Source organism: Rhagoletis pomonella, unplaced genomic scaffold (assembly GCF_013731165.1).
Source record: "Rhagoletis pomonella isolate Grant_MI unplaced genomic scaffold, Rhpom_1.0 Rhpom_scaffold_00011, whole genome shotgun sequence".
Lineage (NCBI taxonomy): Eukaryota > Metazoa > Arthropoda > Insecta > Diptera > Tephritidae > Rhagoletis > Rhagoletis pomonella.
This window is the reverse complement of record NW_023458565.1, coordinates 13,162,874-13,175,793: the sequence shown is the minus strand read 5'-3', so window position 1 is coordinate 13,175,793 and position 12,920 is coordinate 13,162,874. Positions and strand designations below refer to the sequence as shown.

At 35.5% G+C, this 12,920-nt stretch overlaps 2 protein-coding genes across 2 annotated transcripts in view; both read left to right on the top strand.

Moving 5' to 3' along the window:
* Positions 1-12,920, top strand: part of LOC118747165 (pneumococcal serine-rich repeat protein-like) — a 283,337-nt gene that overhangs the window by 254,218 nt on the left and 16,199 nt on the right. The gene's annotated exons all lie outside the window — the stretch shown is intronic.
* On the top strand, positions 4,440-8,202 carry LOC118746647 (probable cytochrome P450 4d14). The gene is made up of 4 exons (XM_036480509.1): positions 4,440-4,854; positions 6,572-6,958; positions 7,017-7,086; positions 7,162-8,202. The coding sequence occupies exons 1-4, from the start codon at positions 4,692-4,694 to the stop codon at positions 8,123-8,125; spliced, it is 1,584 nt and encodes a 527-aa protein (XP_036336402.1). The 5' UTR covers positions 4,440-4,691; the 3' UTR covers positions 8,126-8,202.

Here is a 12,920-nt window from a genome sequence, read left to right as displayed (position 1 = left end):
AACCAAATTTGACAAGGGATGACGGAAATTCGTTCCATAATACATCAACTTGAATGCGTTTGCTTTCAACTTAAATAAAAAGTATGGGTCTTACAACACGTCAAGAGTGATGAAGTATGAAAAAATAGTGTAAATATGGGAAATCAGCCAACAAAGGGGAGTCTTATAGGCCCAGTGGACACTGGACGCCTTGCTACTCCCGTACTTTACGTACCAGCGAAACATCAACATGGCTTCCGTAGAGAGCAGCATTTAACGCCATAAAGACTCAGATAACTCGCTGAATTAACCGTATCCGATTCTGTCAAAGCACAGTCCTAGTAGCGTTGGAGTTGTCAAAGGTGTTTGACACCGTCTACCAGTCCACGCTAATAGAGTCGGTCGATGAATTATATGAGTGGTCGGCGGTCGGCAATAACCCTTCGAGATCAAACTTCAAAACCAAGAATAATTAAGCAAGTGCTGTCCTCTCCCCGCTATTGTTTAACTTCTATATGTCGAGACTTCCTCAGCCACCGGAGAGTTTCTTTGATTCAAGCATATGCGGACTACTGTTCAATATTGGCATCTGGGAATGGAATTCACGGCCTCTACTCGAAAGTAAACGGCTACCTCTCTGAACTTTTTCGCTTCTTAACTGCGCGGAGCCTAACCCTTTTTCCGATGAAATAAACGGCAACCTTTTGCTCCACATGGCCGAAAGAGGTCAGGCTTCAACTAGACATTCAACTTGATGGGTCGCCAATTTCGACGGTGAACAACCCGGAAATCTTAGGAGTTACCTTCGACAGCCGGCTCTCCTTCTCCGCCCACACAGCCGCAATTGTCAATAAAGTACAGAGCCGGAAGAAAGTCTTTAATTCGATTGCCGGCAACACCTGGGGGTAAATACAAAGAAACGTTGTTGGCGACCTACGAAACAATTGGCCGGTCGACTCTGAATTATGCTGCGCCTGTTTGGTCGCCGAGGGATGCCTTATGATGCCGCGTGAACAACATCTTCATAGTGAGACCCAAACTCTTCCAGTAAGGAAGCACAACAAAATGCTCAGCAAGCGGCTTTTGGGGGGCTGCTACAGACGTGTGCACCTGCGCAGACCCATACTGGAGAAAAATCCTGTATCTCGGCACGTCAGAAGTCATCTTTTCGAGTACATGGACACCGTACAGACTTACATCGAGTAACCACTGGACCCGACGACGTACAGACGAGTGATGAACCGCATCTATAGAGAGTCGGGCACTATTTACCACGACTATGAATGCCGTCTCCGTAGGTCAGTCTCCACATGTCGCAGACTCAGAGCGTCACTTCGGTTCAATTACGTTCTGGATATTGTAGCCGCCTAAATAGCTACTTCTCTAGAGAAACAGTTTTTTCTAATAGCGGTCACCACTCGGCAGGCATTTGCAAACCTCCGAGTCTATTTCTGCCATCAAAAACATCTGCTCATAAAAATACAATCTCCGTTTGGAGTCACCGTAAAACTGTAGGTCCCTCCCTTTTGTGTGACAACATCAAGGCGCACGCCGCAAATCGGAGGAAAAGCTCGGCCGACCACTATCATATGTGTAAATTAAAAACTTAATTTGTCTGAACTGTAGGTTTTTTATCTTTTACCGTCCAGTCCAACGTATCTTTGAGAGGTTATTTAAAAATTATTATTATTATTCTAAAATTATTAATTATTATTCTAAAATTAAAAGAAAATCTAAAAAAAAAATCTTTTTAAAATAATAAAATCTAAAAATAAAACAAAATTAAATTTAAAACACATTCTTTTTAAAACAACAAAATCAAAAAAATAAAAGAAAATGAAATTAAAAATAGAAAAAATAAATAAATGAAAAAAATTTATTCTTAAAAATTACATATATGAATAATACAAAATTTAAAAATAAAAAGAAAATTAAATAAAAAAACGAAGAATAAAAAAATATACTTTACTTTAGAAAAAATAAAATCGTGAAATTAAAAGAAAATGATATCGAGAAAAGTAATTTTTAAGCAAAAAAAAAACAACCGACTTCAATTCTCATATAAAAATTTAGGTTTACCGTTAATTTCTTCATGATACAGCTATCGGAACTAACCAAAATTATTATTGGATTACCCTTAATGTATCACCTTTCCGATGAAAGATGAATCATCAAAATCGGTTAACGTGGTCCAAATTTATGCACAAAAAAAAAATGTTCTGACGAATTGACAGAACCTAAAAAAAATACTTCACTAAAAATTAATGAAGTAAAGAACAATACATCTAAATATAAAAAAAAATACAAGTTTCTAAAGATTAAATGAAACTAAAAAAAAAATATGAGTGTTTTTCTTTTTAGGTCATGAAATCTAAAAATTAAAAGAAAAGTAAACTAAAAAAAAAAATAAAACAGAATAAAAAATCCGCTCCCCGAGGACTCGAACCCGTATATCCCGCCAAATAATCGTCCCTAATCAACCGCTGGTGAAAGAAAACCAAAAAATTTCCGCTTTTGTGTGGACTTCTATATACAGGCGAAACCAGGCGAAGAATCATAGAATGAGAATGCATTTTTCTAAAACCTCTACAGTTAAATGCTCTCTGATAATTTATCTTTAATAATAATAATAATATATTTTGACGCTTATACTTTTGCCAAGTGTTTGGCCGAGCTTCTCATCCAATTTTTGTTGTGCGTCTTGTTGTTGTTCTTAAACCAGAGGTTCCCAAACTTTATTTTCTCGTAGACCGCTTTCACTCATTTACGGGTTTCGGTGGACCACCTGCTGATATATTTCTAAATATTCCCAAAGCTAGTAAAAAAGTGAAATGTGAAGATTAGATCTAACCATGTAAATTTGCATCGCGGGTGAATTCACTCAACTAAACTAGGAGTTGCCAAAATAAACCTAAAATATTTTATTTCTATTATTTTTCATTTCTATTTAATAATGAGATTACACACTCGCAGGTTTTAAAAAATAGAGCACGTAAATCCATCAAAATACTCTCTCGCTCTGGGGAGTTATATTTCTTAAGAGCACTTCGACCCCTAGCGTTATTTACATTATCTATCACTATAAACTCATCAAATGTTCGGCTCACTCATGACTTTGTACGTGGAGTATTTGGAAAATAGTTTATTTGTGTTGATGGCATCATTTTTTGTTTTTATCGCTCCGAGTTTTAAAGTGAGGTGAGAAATATTTATCACTTACATTTTTAAAACACAAAACATAAAACAAAACGGCTAAGCTTTTTACGCTAAACTTTTAATTCAGAAACTGACAATAGAGAAAGGAACGAGTTTAGAAAAATCGATGACAAACAACCAAGCAAGCAAGAAGCACAAAAAGTGTTCCACCGTCTCATCCTCTTCAAGGCAGGATGGACAAATGGACTTGTCATTTACGCCTATCATAGTCAGGTGTTTGTGCCAGTGAGAGCAAAAAACTAGATAGACCTTCTGAGATCGAAGGAAACATGAGGTTTGCCCATCTACATCCACTCGATGGCTCTCAGTCATTGCTGAGCGAAGCATTCACCGAGTTTCTGATGGTGTTTTCGATGGCCGAAAGTGGGTGTGCTAAAACTGGTTGCGTACCGAGGAATGCCTGGTCTGAGCCAATTCTGGCCAAATGGTCAGATGTTTCATAATCATGAAAGACCTGGCACCCAGAGTAAAGCAAACTCGTTCATGTTTAGCACCATAATTTAGTCGAGACTTGCATTGCCGAACTAGTTGTGAAGTAGTTATAGGGCTGGTCAATGCCTTAAGTGCAGCTTGGTTGTCACTGCAGACACTCCACCTATGTTCCACCACATAGTCCGTGGCTTTGAGGATTGCAATTACACCAGCCTGGAAGACCGAAGCATATTCCCCAACAGAAAAGTGAAGCTTATTTCCATTAACTTCGAAAAAGACGCCAGATCCTGACCCAGGATCAGTTTTGGAACCATCAGTGAAGAGGCGACAATGTGTGAGTCCCGTCTCAGTGCTGGAATTAAACCTAAGGGAACCCAACATTATATAATCTCTTCAACAAAGGTAATGGTGGCGTAATATCCTGTAGCATTGAAAATACACAAGTGCTTAAGTCGCCGCCGCCAGAAATTTTCGCCGCGCCACACTTAGTGTTATACCAACATCCGCTTATTTTTAGTCTGCAGGTGGCCTTTAAGGCTTTCCCATGTATGAAAAAATAAAGTGACGGTAAGTGCAGCAGTGCGTCAAGAGCCCTATACACCACTCAAAAAAATTTAGGTTAAATAAAAAGGCTATCAAGCAACCATTTTGGTTCTTTACTATCGAAACCAGATCAATTTTCGTGGACCCCCACTTGCAACTCATGAACCCCCATATTTATTTTTCACGCCAACGTAGACACCCGTCGAGGCTCCCGTGGACTCCTGGGTGTCCACCTGGACCACTTTGGGAATCACTGTCTTCAGCAAATGGAGAGACCTGCAGTTTTACGTCTTCTCCGATCGGCAAGTGGATTTGATGACAATTTACGGCTTATCGATTACAATGTATGTAGTTATCATATCGGCAATGAGTCTTTTATTTCACAGGTGCAATGTACTTTACGTATCTAATCGAAAATTATTGGTATTGTGTGCATACGGATTTATTGTTTCTTATATTCAGAAAACACAAAGAAATTGCATGCAGTTGTGCTGCATTCGAACTTCAGATCGGTCTAAAAAATGTTTGTCGCACTTCTAATAGGTTTGGTGGCAGCGCTAATAGGATGGGACTATCTGTACAAAAGGCGTCATAATGAGATTTTTAAAAGTAACGGCCTTAAATCCGTCTCGAGTCTACCAATAGTAGGTTCAGCACATCATCTCATCAATGTGTCTGCAGCCGGTAAGTTTAGTTGAAAATTTTTTATACAATGTTTCGAAGTTAATCGCCTCTGAATGTATGTATGTATCGCAAAGGTGAGTCATATTTTCGAGAAAAATGTATGGAATCACTGAAGTTTATAGTTATCGAAATTCATCGAGATATACATGTTTATTGAGTTATCGCAACGTATCGAATTATTCAAATCGATCAGGGTTTATTATCTTAGTTGCGTGCCTTAGGCTCGCCAGCCCTGATATAGGCAAAACAAAAAAGCTCTATAAATTGTATAGGTACAAGAACAGATTCTTAATCTTAGTCATGTCATTTTATGAGATTTATTTTCGTTAATATAAACTGATCGATCTACTGTATTAATTTTTTATCGTTATTGTCTTTATCTTTGAACAGACAACACGCGGCAAAATAATACGGTCACCTGGTTTGGGGCGTTTTTTTTTTGTTATTTTATAAAATTTTACCTCATTGTCTGGTAAAAAACTATATGTACACATAAACCCAGATTTCAAAGTTCTATCAAAATTTCACACTTCTTATTCAGAACATTTTTGTAGTATAATAAAAAGTTACACTTTTTGTTATTAACTTAGTACAATTTAAAAATCGTATGTATCAACACCGCTGTCTATACTTACAGTGCGACTCCGGGAACTGTCTTTCAATTCACGACAGTCTTTCGAAGGAAAAAACTAATAAAATAAATTTCTAAAAATTAAATTAAATTAAAAAATATGCTTCATTTTAAAACAATGAATTCTAAAAATAAATAAAAAAATAGAATAAGTACCTAAATACTAAATGAAATCAGAAAAATTGTTTTTCTTTTTAAAATAATATAATCTATAAGATAAAAGAAAATTAAATTAAAAATAATTTTTATATAAAAAATAAGCTCCTTAAAATTAAATTAAATTTAATAATAAATATTAAATGAAATACAAAACATATTAAACAATGAAACCTATAAACTAAACGAAAAATTAGTTGAATAAAGGAAAAAAATTATTAAAAAAGAAGAAAAAGTATGATTCTAAAAATTAAATCAAAAAGCGATTTTTTTAAACAATGAAACTTATAAATAAAACCCAGATTTATTTAAAAAAAGGAAATGAAATCAAATAAAAAAGATAAAATATAAGTTTCCAAAAATTAGATATTAAAAAAAAAAATTTATCTTTAAAACAATAAAAACTTAAAACTAAATTTAAAAAATTAACCAGAAAAAAATAAGCAAATATTTTTTTTTTTCAAATTAAATCAAATTACAAAATAATGTATGTATGTTTTTCGTTTTAAAACAATAAAATCTAATAATTAAATAAAAAAATTAAATGAAAAAACAAAAAACAATTCCGCAGCACGAGGACTCGAACTCGGACCTATGGCACGCCTGTATTTTGCTCACTCGCCCATCGCGAGCAAAATCATTGACATCTCCATTTGGAATATGTTCAAAAGCTTTCTGTAAAAAAAGCTTTTCACCAAGAAAGTTGGCAAACCAGCTTCTTTATGTAAGACTTCCGTGCCAGAATAAACAAAATCTTTCAAACTATTTTGCCTACTGTCATCCAATTGTCCTACAAAAGAGATTCAACTACATATCTTAGCCAGAATCGCCCTCTTAGTTTATTAAAAATTATTTAATTTTCGTTAAGATGTTTGTACTCGGTACAGTAGCTGGTGTACATTAATACGACTCATTTTTTTTTTCAAACAGAAACACTTACATTTAACGGCGATATCCTCAAGAAGTATGGAAAAACATGCAATGCATGGATTCTAAATCAAGCAACGGTTTTAACGGCTGATCCCGAGCTTCTAGAGCCACTGCTCAGTAGTCAAAAAGTGCTGACGAAGAATAATCTCTACTCACTTTTGGGCAGCTGGCTGGGAGACGGTTTGCTGCTAAGTACGGGACCTAAATGGCATAGCCGTAGAAAAATTATTACGCCTACATTTCATTTTAAAATCCTCGAAGGATTCGTAGAGATCTTCGATCAGCAAAGTACAATTATGATGGATATGCTGAAGGAGAAGGCAAACGGTCGGGGAGTAGTGAATATTTACCCATACATATGTGCGATGACGCTGGATGTGATAACTGGTAAGAGGTGAGAAATGAGTAAAATAAAATATACAACATTTCTGTTAAAATCTTTCAGAAACTGCCATGGGCGTGAAAGTCAACGCACAACTGCAACCGAATCTGCCGTATGTCAAGGCTGTGCGCACGTAAGTATTTACACCGAAAATGATCACTCAAAGTCATGCACTCAAACTATTCCTTCTTGAAATTTCCCCGAACAGCGTTTCCGCCATAACAGCCGAGCGATTCATGTCATCTTTGCAGCGTTTCGATTTTTGGCTGCGCCTAACTGCTCCTTCGTGCTTTAAGCAACTCCAAACCAGCATTGAGCTTATGCACGATTTCACCGGCAGTGTCATCGAACAACGTCGCGCGCAATTGGAGCAAACTAGGCGATCCCCTCAAACACAACCCACCGACGAACAGAACGATGTTGGCGCCAAAAATCGCACCGCTTTCTTGGATATGTTGCTGCTAGCGGAAATCTCCGGACGGCCGCTTACCAATGCCGATATACGCGAAGAAGTGGATACATTCATGTTCGAGGGACATGACACCACCACCAGCGGCATCTCTTTCACTTGTTACCTACTCTCGCGTCATCCGGCTGTACAGCAGAAAGTTTTCGAGGAGTTACGTGCCGTAATAGGCGATGATAAGCGACAGGCGGTATCACTGCGAGATCTGCAGGAACTTAAGTACCTGGAATGTGTTATTAAAGAATCGATGCGACTGTATCCGCCAGTGCCCATAATTGGGCGTTACATTGAGGAGGATGTTTATTTAGGTGAGAAACTCACTTGGAATTTGCAATCTGAAAGTCTTTTGTCTACTTTATTTTCAGATGGTAAACTCTTTCCTGCCAAAACGAATTTGATGATGTTCCTCTATCATGCCTTACGTGATCCGGATTACTTTGAAGAACCTGAGAAATTTATACCCGAACGTTTTAGCGTCGATGCCAAGCAAAAAATAAGCCCATTCGCCTATGTGCCCTTCAGCGCCGGTCCGCGCAATTGTGTGGGTCAAAAGTTTGCCATGCTCGAGATGAAGAGCACGATTTGTAAACTTTTACAGTATTACGAACTACTCCCGTTGGGGGAGGAGGAACGCCATATTATGAATTTAGTGATGGTTTCAACCACTGGTATAAATATGGGTTTAAGGCCACGATTATATGCTTAACGTCGCAGGTTAGTTGATACTGGTTCCTTCCATTGATGCGTTGTAGTTGTAGGTACTCCATGATATAAAATTTTATATTTGTTCAATGAAATATTAAAAAAAAACAATGCCAACAGTAATAAAAAGATCACTTACACGGAAGGGAACTAGGGTATTCGACCCGAAACTTACAGTACATATAAAACTATTGCCAAATCTATCCTACTTAAAGTAGCGTCTGTCTCTTTGAAGAAAGCATAAGTAAAACCCAAGTGAGCCCAGCTCAAAGAGATCCAAAGATAAGCTGGTGTCAGCATCACTTCTTCTTCTTCTTAATTGGCGCTGTAACCGCCTAAGTGTCAGCATTACGGGTACGATAAAAAAAAGCAATCAGGCCTCTTCGCTTCTTCTATATATTTTGATCAAGGAAGAGACAATGCTTTTTACAGTAACACATGATCTTCCAGCCAACAACAGGAAGGCATTTAGGCTTGAGATGTCAATAGAACCCTATCGACAAGAACTGGTGTTGCTAAATGCAGAATCTCTCGAACCTCTCGCCTAAAGCTATGGGTGTGAGCGTAGAGCTACATATATAGAATTTGGGTTGTCGGCAAAAAAAGAACTGATGGCGCTCATTTGAAAGGGGGATCGAAGATATTAGTATTGGTCTTATGTTTGATGAGGCGACAGAGGTGAGGCCGCAGGCTACTATTTTTATCTAAATTTTGACCTTTTTAACCAGAATTTTTAGAATTTTTTTTGTTATTTTTCTTCAAAAAAAAAAAAAAAAACGGAGAACCACACATGACGCCGCATTTAAAGAAATACTTCCTACAAACAATATACTCATATTACAAATGTTTGCTACTTTTAATGCGTTTTATGCGCACTAAATTCGTTAATAAAGAAAATCACAGTTTTTTATTCGAGTCTCATTCAGTTTAAACCTTCAATAAGTTACTTCATGCTTAAAGTGAAATGTTATGACCCTAGACAGCTATTATAATTCTATGTAGATAAATTTATATACAGAAATTTGTATGTACATTAGGGCGCACCACTCGCCTTAAAATAAAAAATCGGTATTATTTTTCCATGGGAATTACACAATTTTTTATATTTTATGACTTTTGCCATACTATTTCGGAAAATTTGTAAGATGTATGTTAGCTGGAACACTTTGAAAATGCCTTCAAAAATCTCATTATTTTAAATGCGTTGATAAATCTTTTAAACATTATATGCAGACATATCAAGCTGAAACTCTTCTAACATCGAAAGCAACCTTTTGGATTATTATTTTTTTTTTAACTCATTTCTTTTATACAAAAACTCGATTTTTCGAAGTCTCCTTCAAATCGGTCCAGCTCACGTATGTTAGTTAGTCTTAATATTTTTCGAAACACTTTGGCGGAAGTTTTTAAAAATATGTAATACGTTTCATAATTCCGGTAGTAAAAGCGCATTTTTTTTTGGCGTGGCACCCTAATGTGCACATGTACATACATACCAAATACATAACTCAAAAGGCACAAGTTCAAGAACGTGTAGTCAGTCAATTAACAATTTACAAACGTCGTTGAAAATGTAAACATAGTGCGAGTATGTAATTAAAGTGAATTAAAAAATAAAAGGAAACCTATAGAGGAGGTCGGTGAATATCACTACATACATACATATACTGCTCGTATGTAAATGTGGAAAAGGCGCAAACAGTCGCACATGAACTTCCTGAATCATTATTACATACATACTCATATGTCATAGAATGTACTATAATAAGTAGTAGTAGCTAGCTATGTACAAGCGCATTCATTGGAAAGTCAATAAACCACAGCATCTCAGCGTAGCTTTGAATGCATCTAGCCCCACCGCCTTCATATGCATTTGACATCTGCAAGTATAATGCACACATACATACATGTATGTACATGTGTATGTATAATAAAAGTACATACAAATGTTAATAAAAATATACATATATACACACAATTGCCACACTCTATCTTTGTCTCCATTTGTTATTGTCAGCGTCTGCGAAATTCCTGCTGTAAACAATTCACAAGTGATACATATGTACATACATGCGTAAATATGAGTGAAATGTCAACGATAAGAAATATTGACTTGTTCACAAAGATACAGCAAATTGTTTTATTGCTTGCTTAAGTAAAATAAAATGAATAAAATTGTCTGGGAAGCATCCGTTATGCTTGAGAGTGTTGAATGCTAATTTATCAAAATTTGTTTCTTACAACTTTATGATGAGTGAATTTTTCAGCAGCATTGTAAGCTGAACCTATTTTTCAAATCGATGTAAATGAGTCTCTTTCGTTTACGGCATTCTGAAAGTCGATGCCAAAAGAAGCAGAAACTGCGCACAGTGGTTCAAAGCTGGAACTTACTGTTCATAGATCACTGGAGCTCGCATTTTTCAACCAATTTGATTAACTATTTATTTATTTGTTAATGAAAGTTGGTAAAATTAGCGAGAGAGTGCAGAAAAAGTAAAATTTTGTTGAAGAAAATCGATTCTACTGTTCCAGTATATAAATGTTTCATAACAAAAAGTAGTTGTAAGCAATTGTAGGTTTCCCCCGAAACGAAATGTTAGATATAAAAAATGCTCACCAAAATTAAAAAATTGTTTTTGAGTTTTAACAAAAATTTTGGCAATGCCTTTTTATAGATCATACAATTTTTATTTATAATAATTGTTTGCATAGACAAGCTTTTTCTAAAACCTAAAAGAAAAAATAAAAAAATTTGTGAAAATTTTGTTTATAACATTTAAAATTTTTTTGTGACATTTTGGGGGGAATCCTAAAATTGTTTTTAACAAGTTTTTATTATGTAACATTTATTAACTGGAACAGGAGAATAATTTTTTTTTATAAGTTGCTAATTTCTCTGCACTTTGCACTAAAAATTTAATATAAATAATTTTATTTTTACATTCGCCTTCTATACGTTATTGCGTTTGCGTTCGAAAAATGTAAAAGTTTCAGCTAAAAATTTTCTTAACCCTTTAAAACTGACGTTATAAAAATGCACTTTTTAAATATCGGCGACTAAGTTTAGTTAGATTTGAGCAGATTTGGCCATTTTTCTTTTCTTTATTTAATATTAATGTTTAATTTTTTATCTAACCAGCACCACATAAATCCACATTTCAAACTTGGTGCAAAAATTATAAAAATTCAGCAAACTTTAACAATTACAGCCAAACATTTTAAACTTTTTATTCAGAATTTTTAGAAAAATTTTAGGTATGCAATTTTATAGCCCACTCAATTTTAGTAAGTTTTAAAATTTTTTTTTCTGACGGTGTTGTGCATATTTTTCTATGTGTACAAATGACATTCGTTCAACCATTTCGGTACTACATAGTTCAGTACATTTCCGGTACTAGTTGCGAGTTAGTGCTGCATTGGTCCTGAACTAGTGCCGAACTAGTTCCGAAATAATTTCGAACTGATCACGAAATAGTCCCGAACAATCCCCGTCTTTGAACGACTTTTATAATATTAGTCTCAAAATAGTTACCGATGACTTCAAAAATTTTTCTCACATATAATTATTATCAAAATACTTTTATAAGATCGCCTTATGGCGCCCGCTTCCGGCAAATCTGATCAACGAAACGAAATTTCTGCTAACTAAGCAAGTCCGTTATTTCACTTTGAAATCGTCTCCACTTTCAAATAAAAAGTTTTTTTTCTAACAATTAATTATAACTTTCCTGCCGGAAGTGTTAAAATGTGAAATATCTAAAATCACTATTTTTTTTGCAAATTGATTCATTACACATTAACTTTGGTATTGAATTGTTTCAATTAATTAAATAATCCCGTGCAGCATCATAATTACTTATTTTCTCAAATTAAAACTCGTTTAGTGCAAATAAAAGCAGCAAAATATCACACGCCAGACTAATTATGACAGCAAAAAAATAAAAATTAAAAAACAATCTACGCCTGCCATCAGCGAGTGAGAGTGTTGCCTCTAAAAGTCAATAAATAAATTTAATGCAAAAATCTGCAGTAAAAGTTGAAGCAAATCGAATTAATTGACTCCCACGAGCGAGCGAACAAACGAGCGGGCGCGGCAAATGTTCAGCTGCCATCGCAAAGTCAATTATAAAATACATAAATATTTATGTTATACATGTATGTATGTATGTAGGCAAGCAATTACTAGCATGAGAATGACAAACAGCGACAGCTTACAGACGCTTTGTTTACAGTGTGATTTTTTTTTTAATGAAATTTTAATTTTTTTTATGAGGAAAAATTGCACGCGCTCACACTGGCACTGGAGTTCAACGCCAGGCGGCAAGTCTACGAGAGCACAGTGTGCTGCAGCGGTAGGACAATACGTATTGCTTTGGGATTTCTGTCATCATCTACATTTGTACATATTTACATCATGCCAATGAAAGGGTAGCAGATTTGCCAGTAAGTCGGCTCTTACGCGATTCAGTTCCTTGAAAGAAATCTTTTCTCTTTCGGTTTTGTATTCTTTCTTCTTTTATAGAATTCCTTACTTCATTTCCCAACGAACGCAACAAAAATTTCAAATTTTCTCCTCACTTTTCACCTACTTCGCCTACGAACGAGCAGATTTAATAGCAAGAATTGCCGCGTCTGAAAGGGGACTAAGCGTTCATGGCATGTTAGTTGAGGTGCTACATGCTACATAAACAAATTGAATGCTGGAAGGAGTGAATATAATGATGAGGAAAAACTGCACACAGATCAGCTGATTTCATTTGCTGCGCACACACGATCATTCAGTCGCTTGTATCTGTCAT

Coding starts and splice junctions, on each gene's coding strand:
- LOC118746647 (XM_036480509.1), top strand. CDS start 4,692: ATGTTTGTCGCACTTCTAATAGGTTTGGTGGCAGCGCTAATAGGATGG. Junction 4,855..6,571: donor CATCAATGTGTCTGCAGCCG/GTAAGTTTAGTT, acceptor TTTTTCAAACAG/AAACACTTACATTTAACGGC. Junction 6,959..7,016: donor GACGCTGGATGTGATAACTG/GTAAGAGGTGAG, acceptor AAAATCTTTCAG/AAACTGCCATGGGCGTGAAA.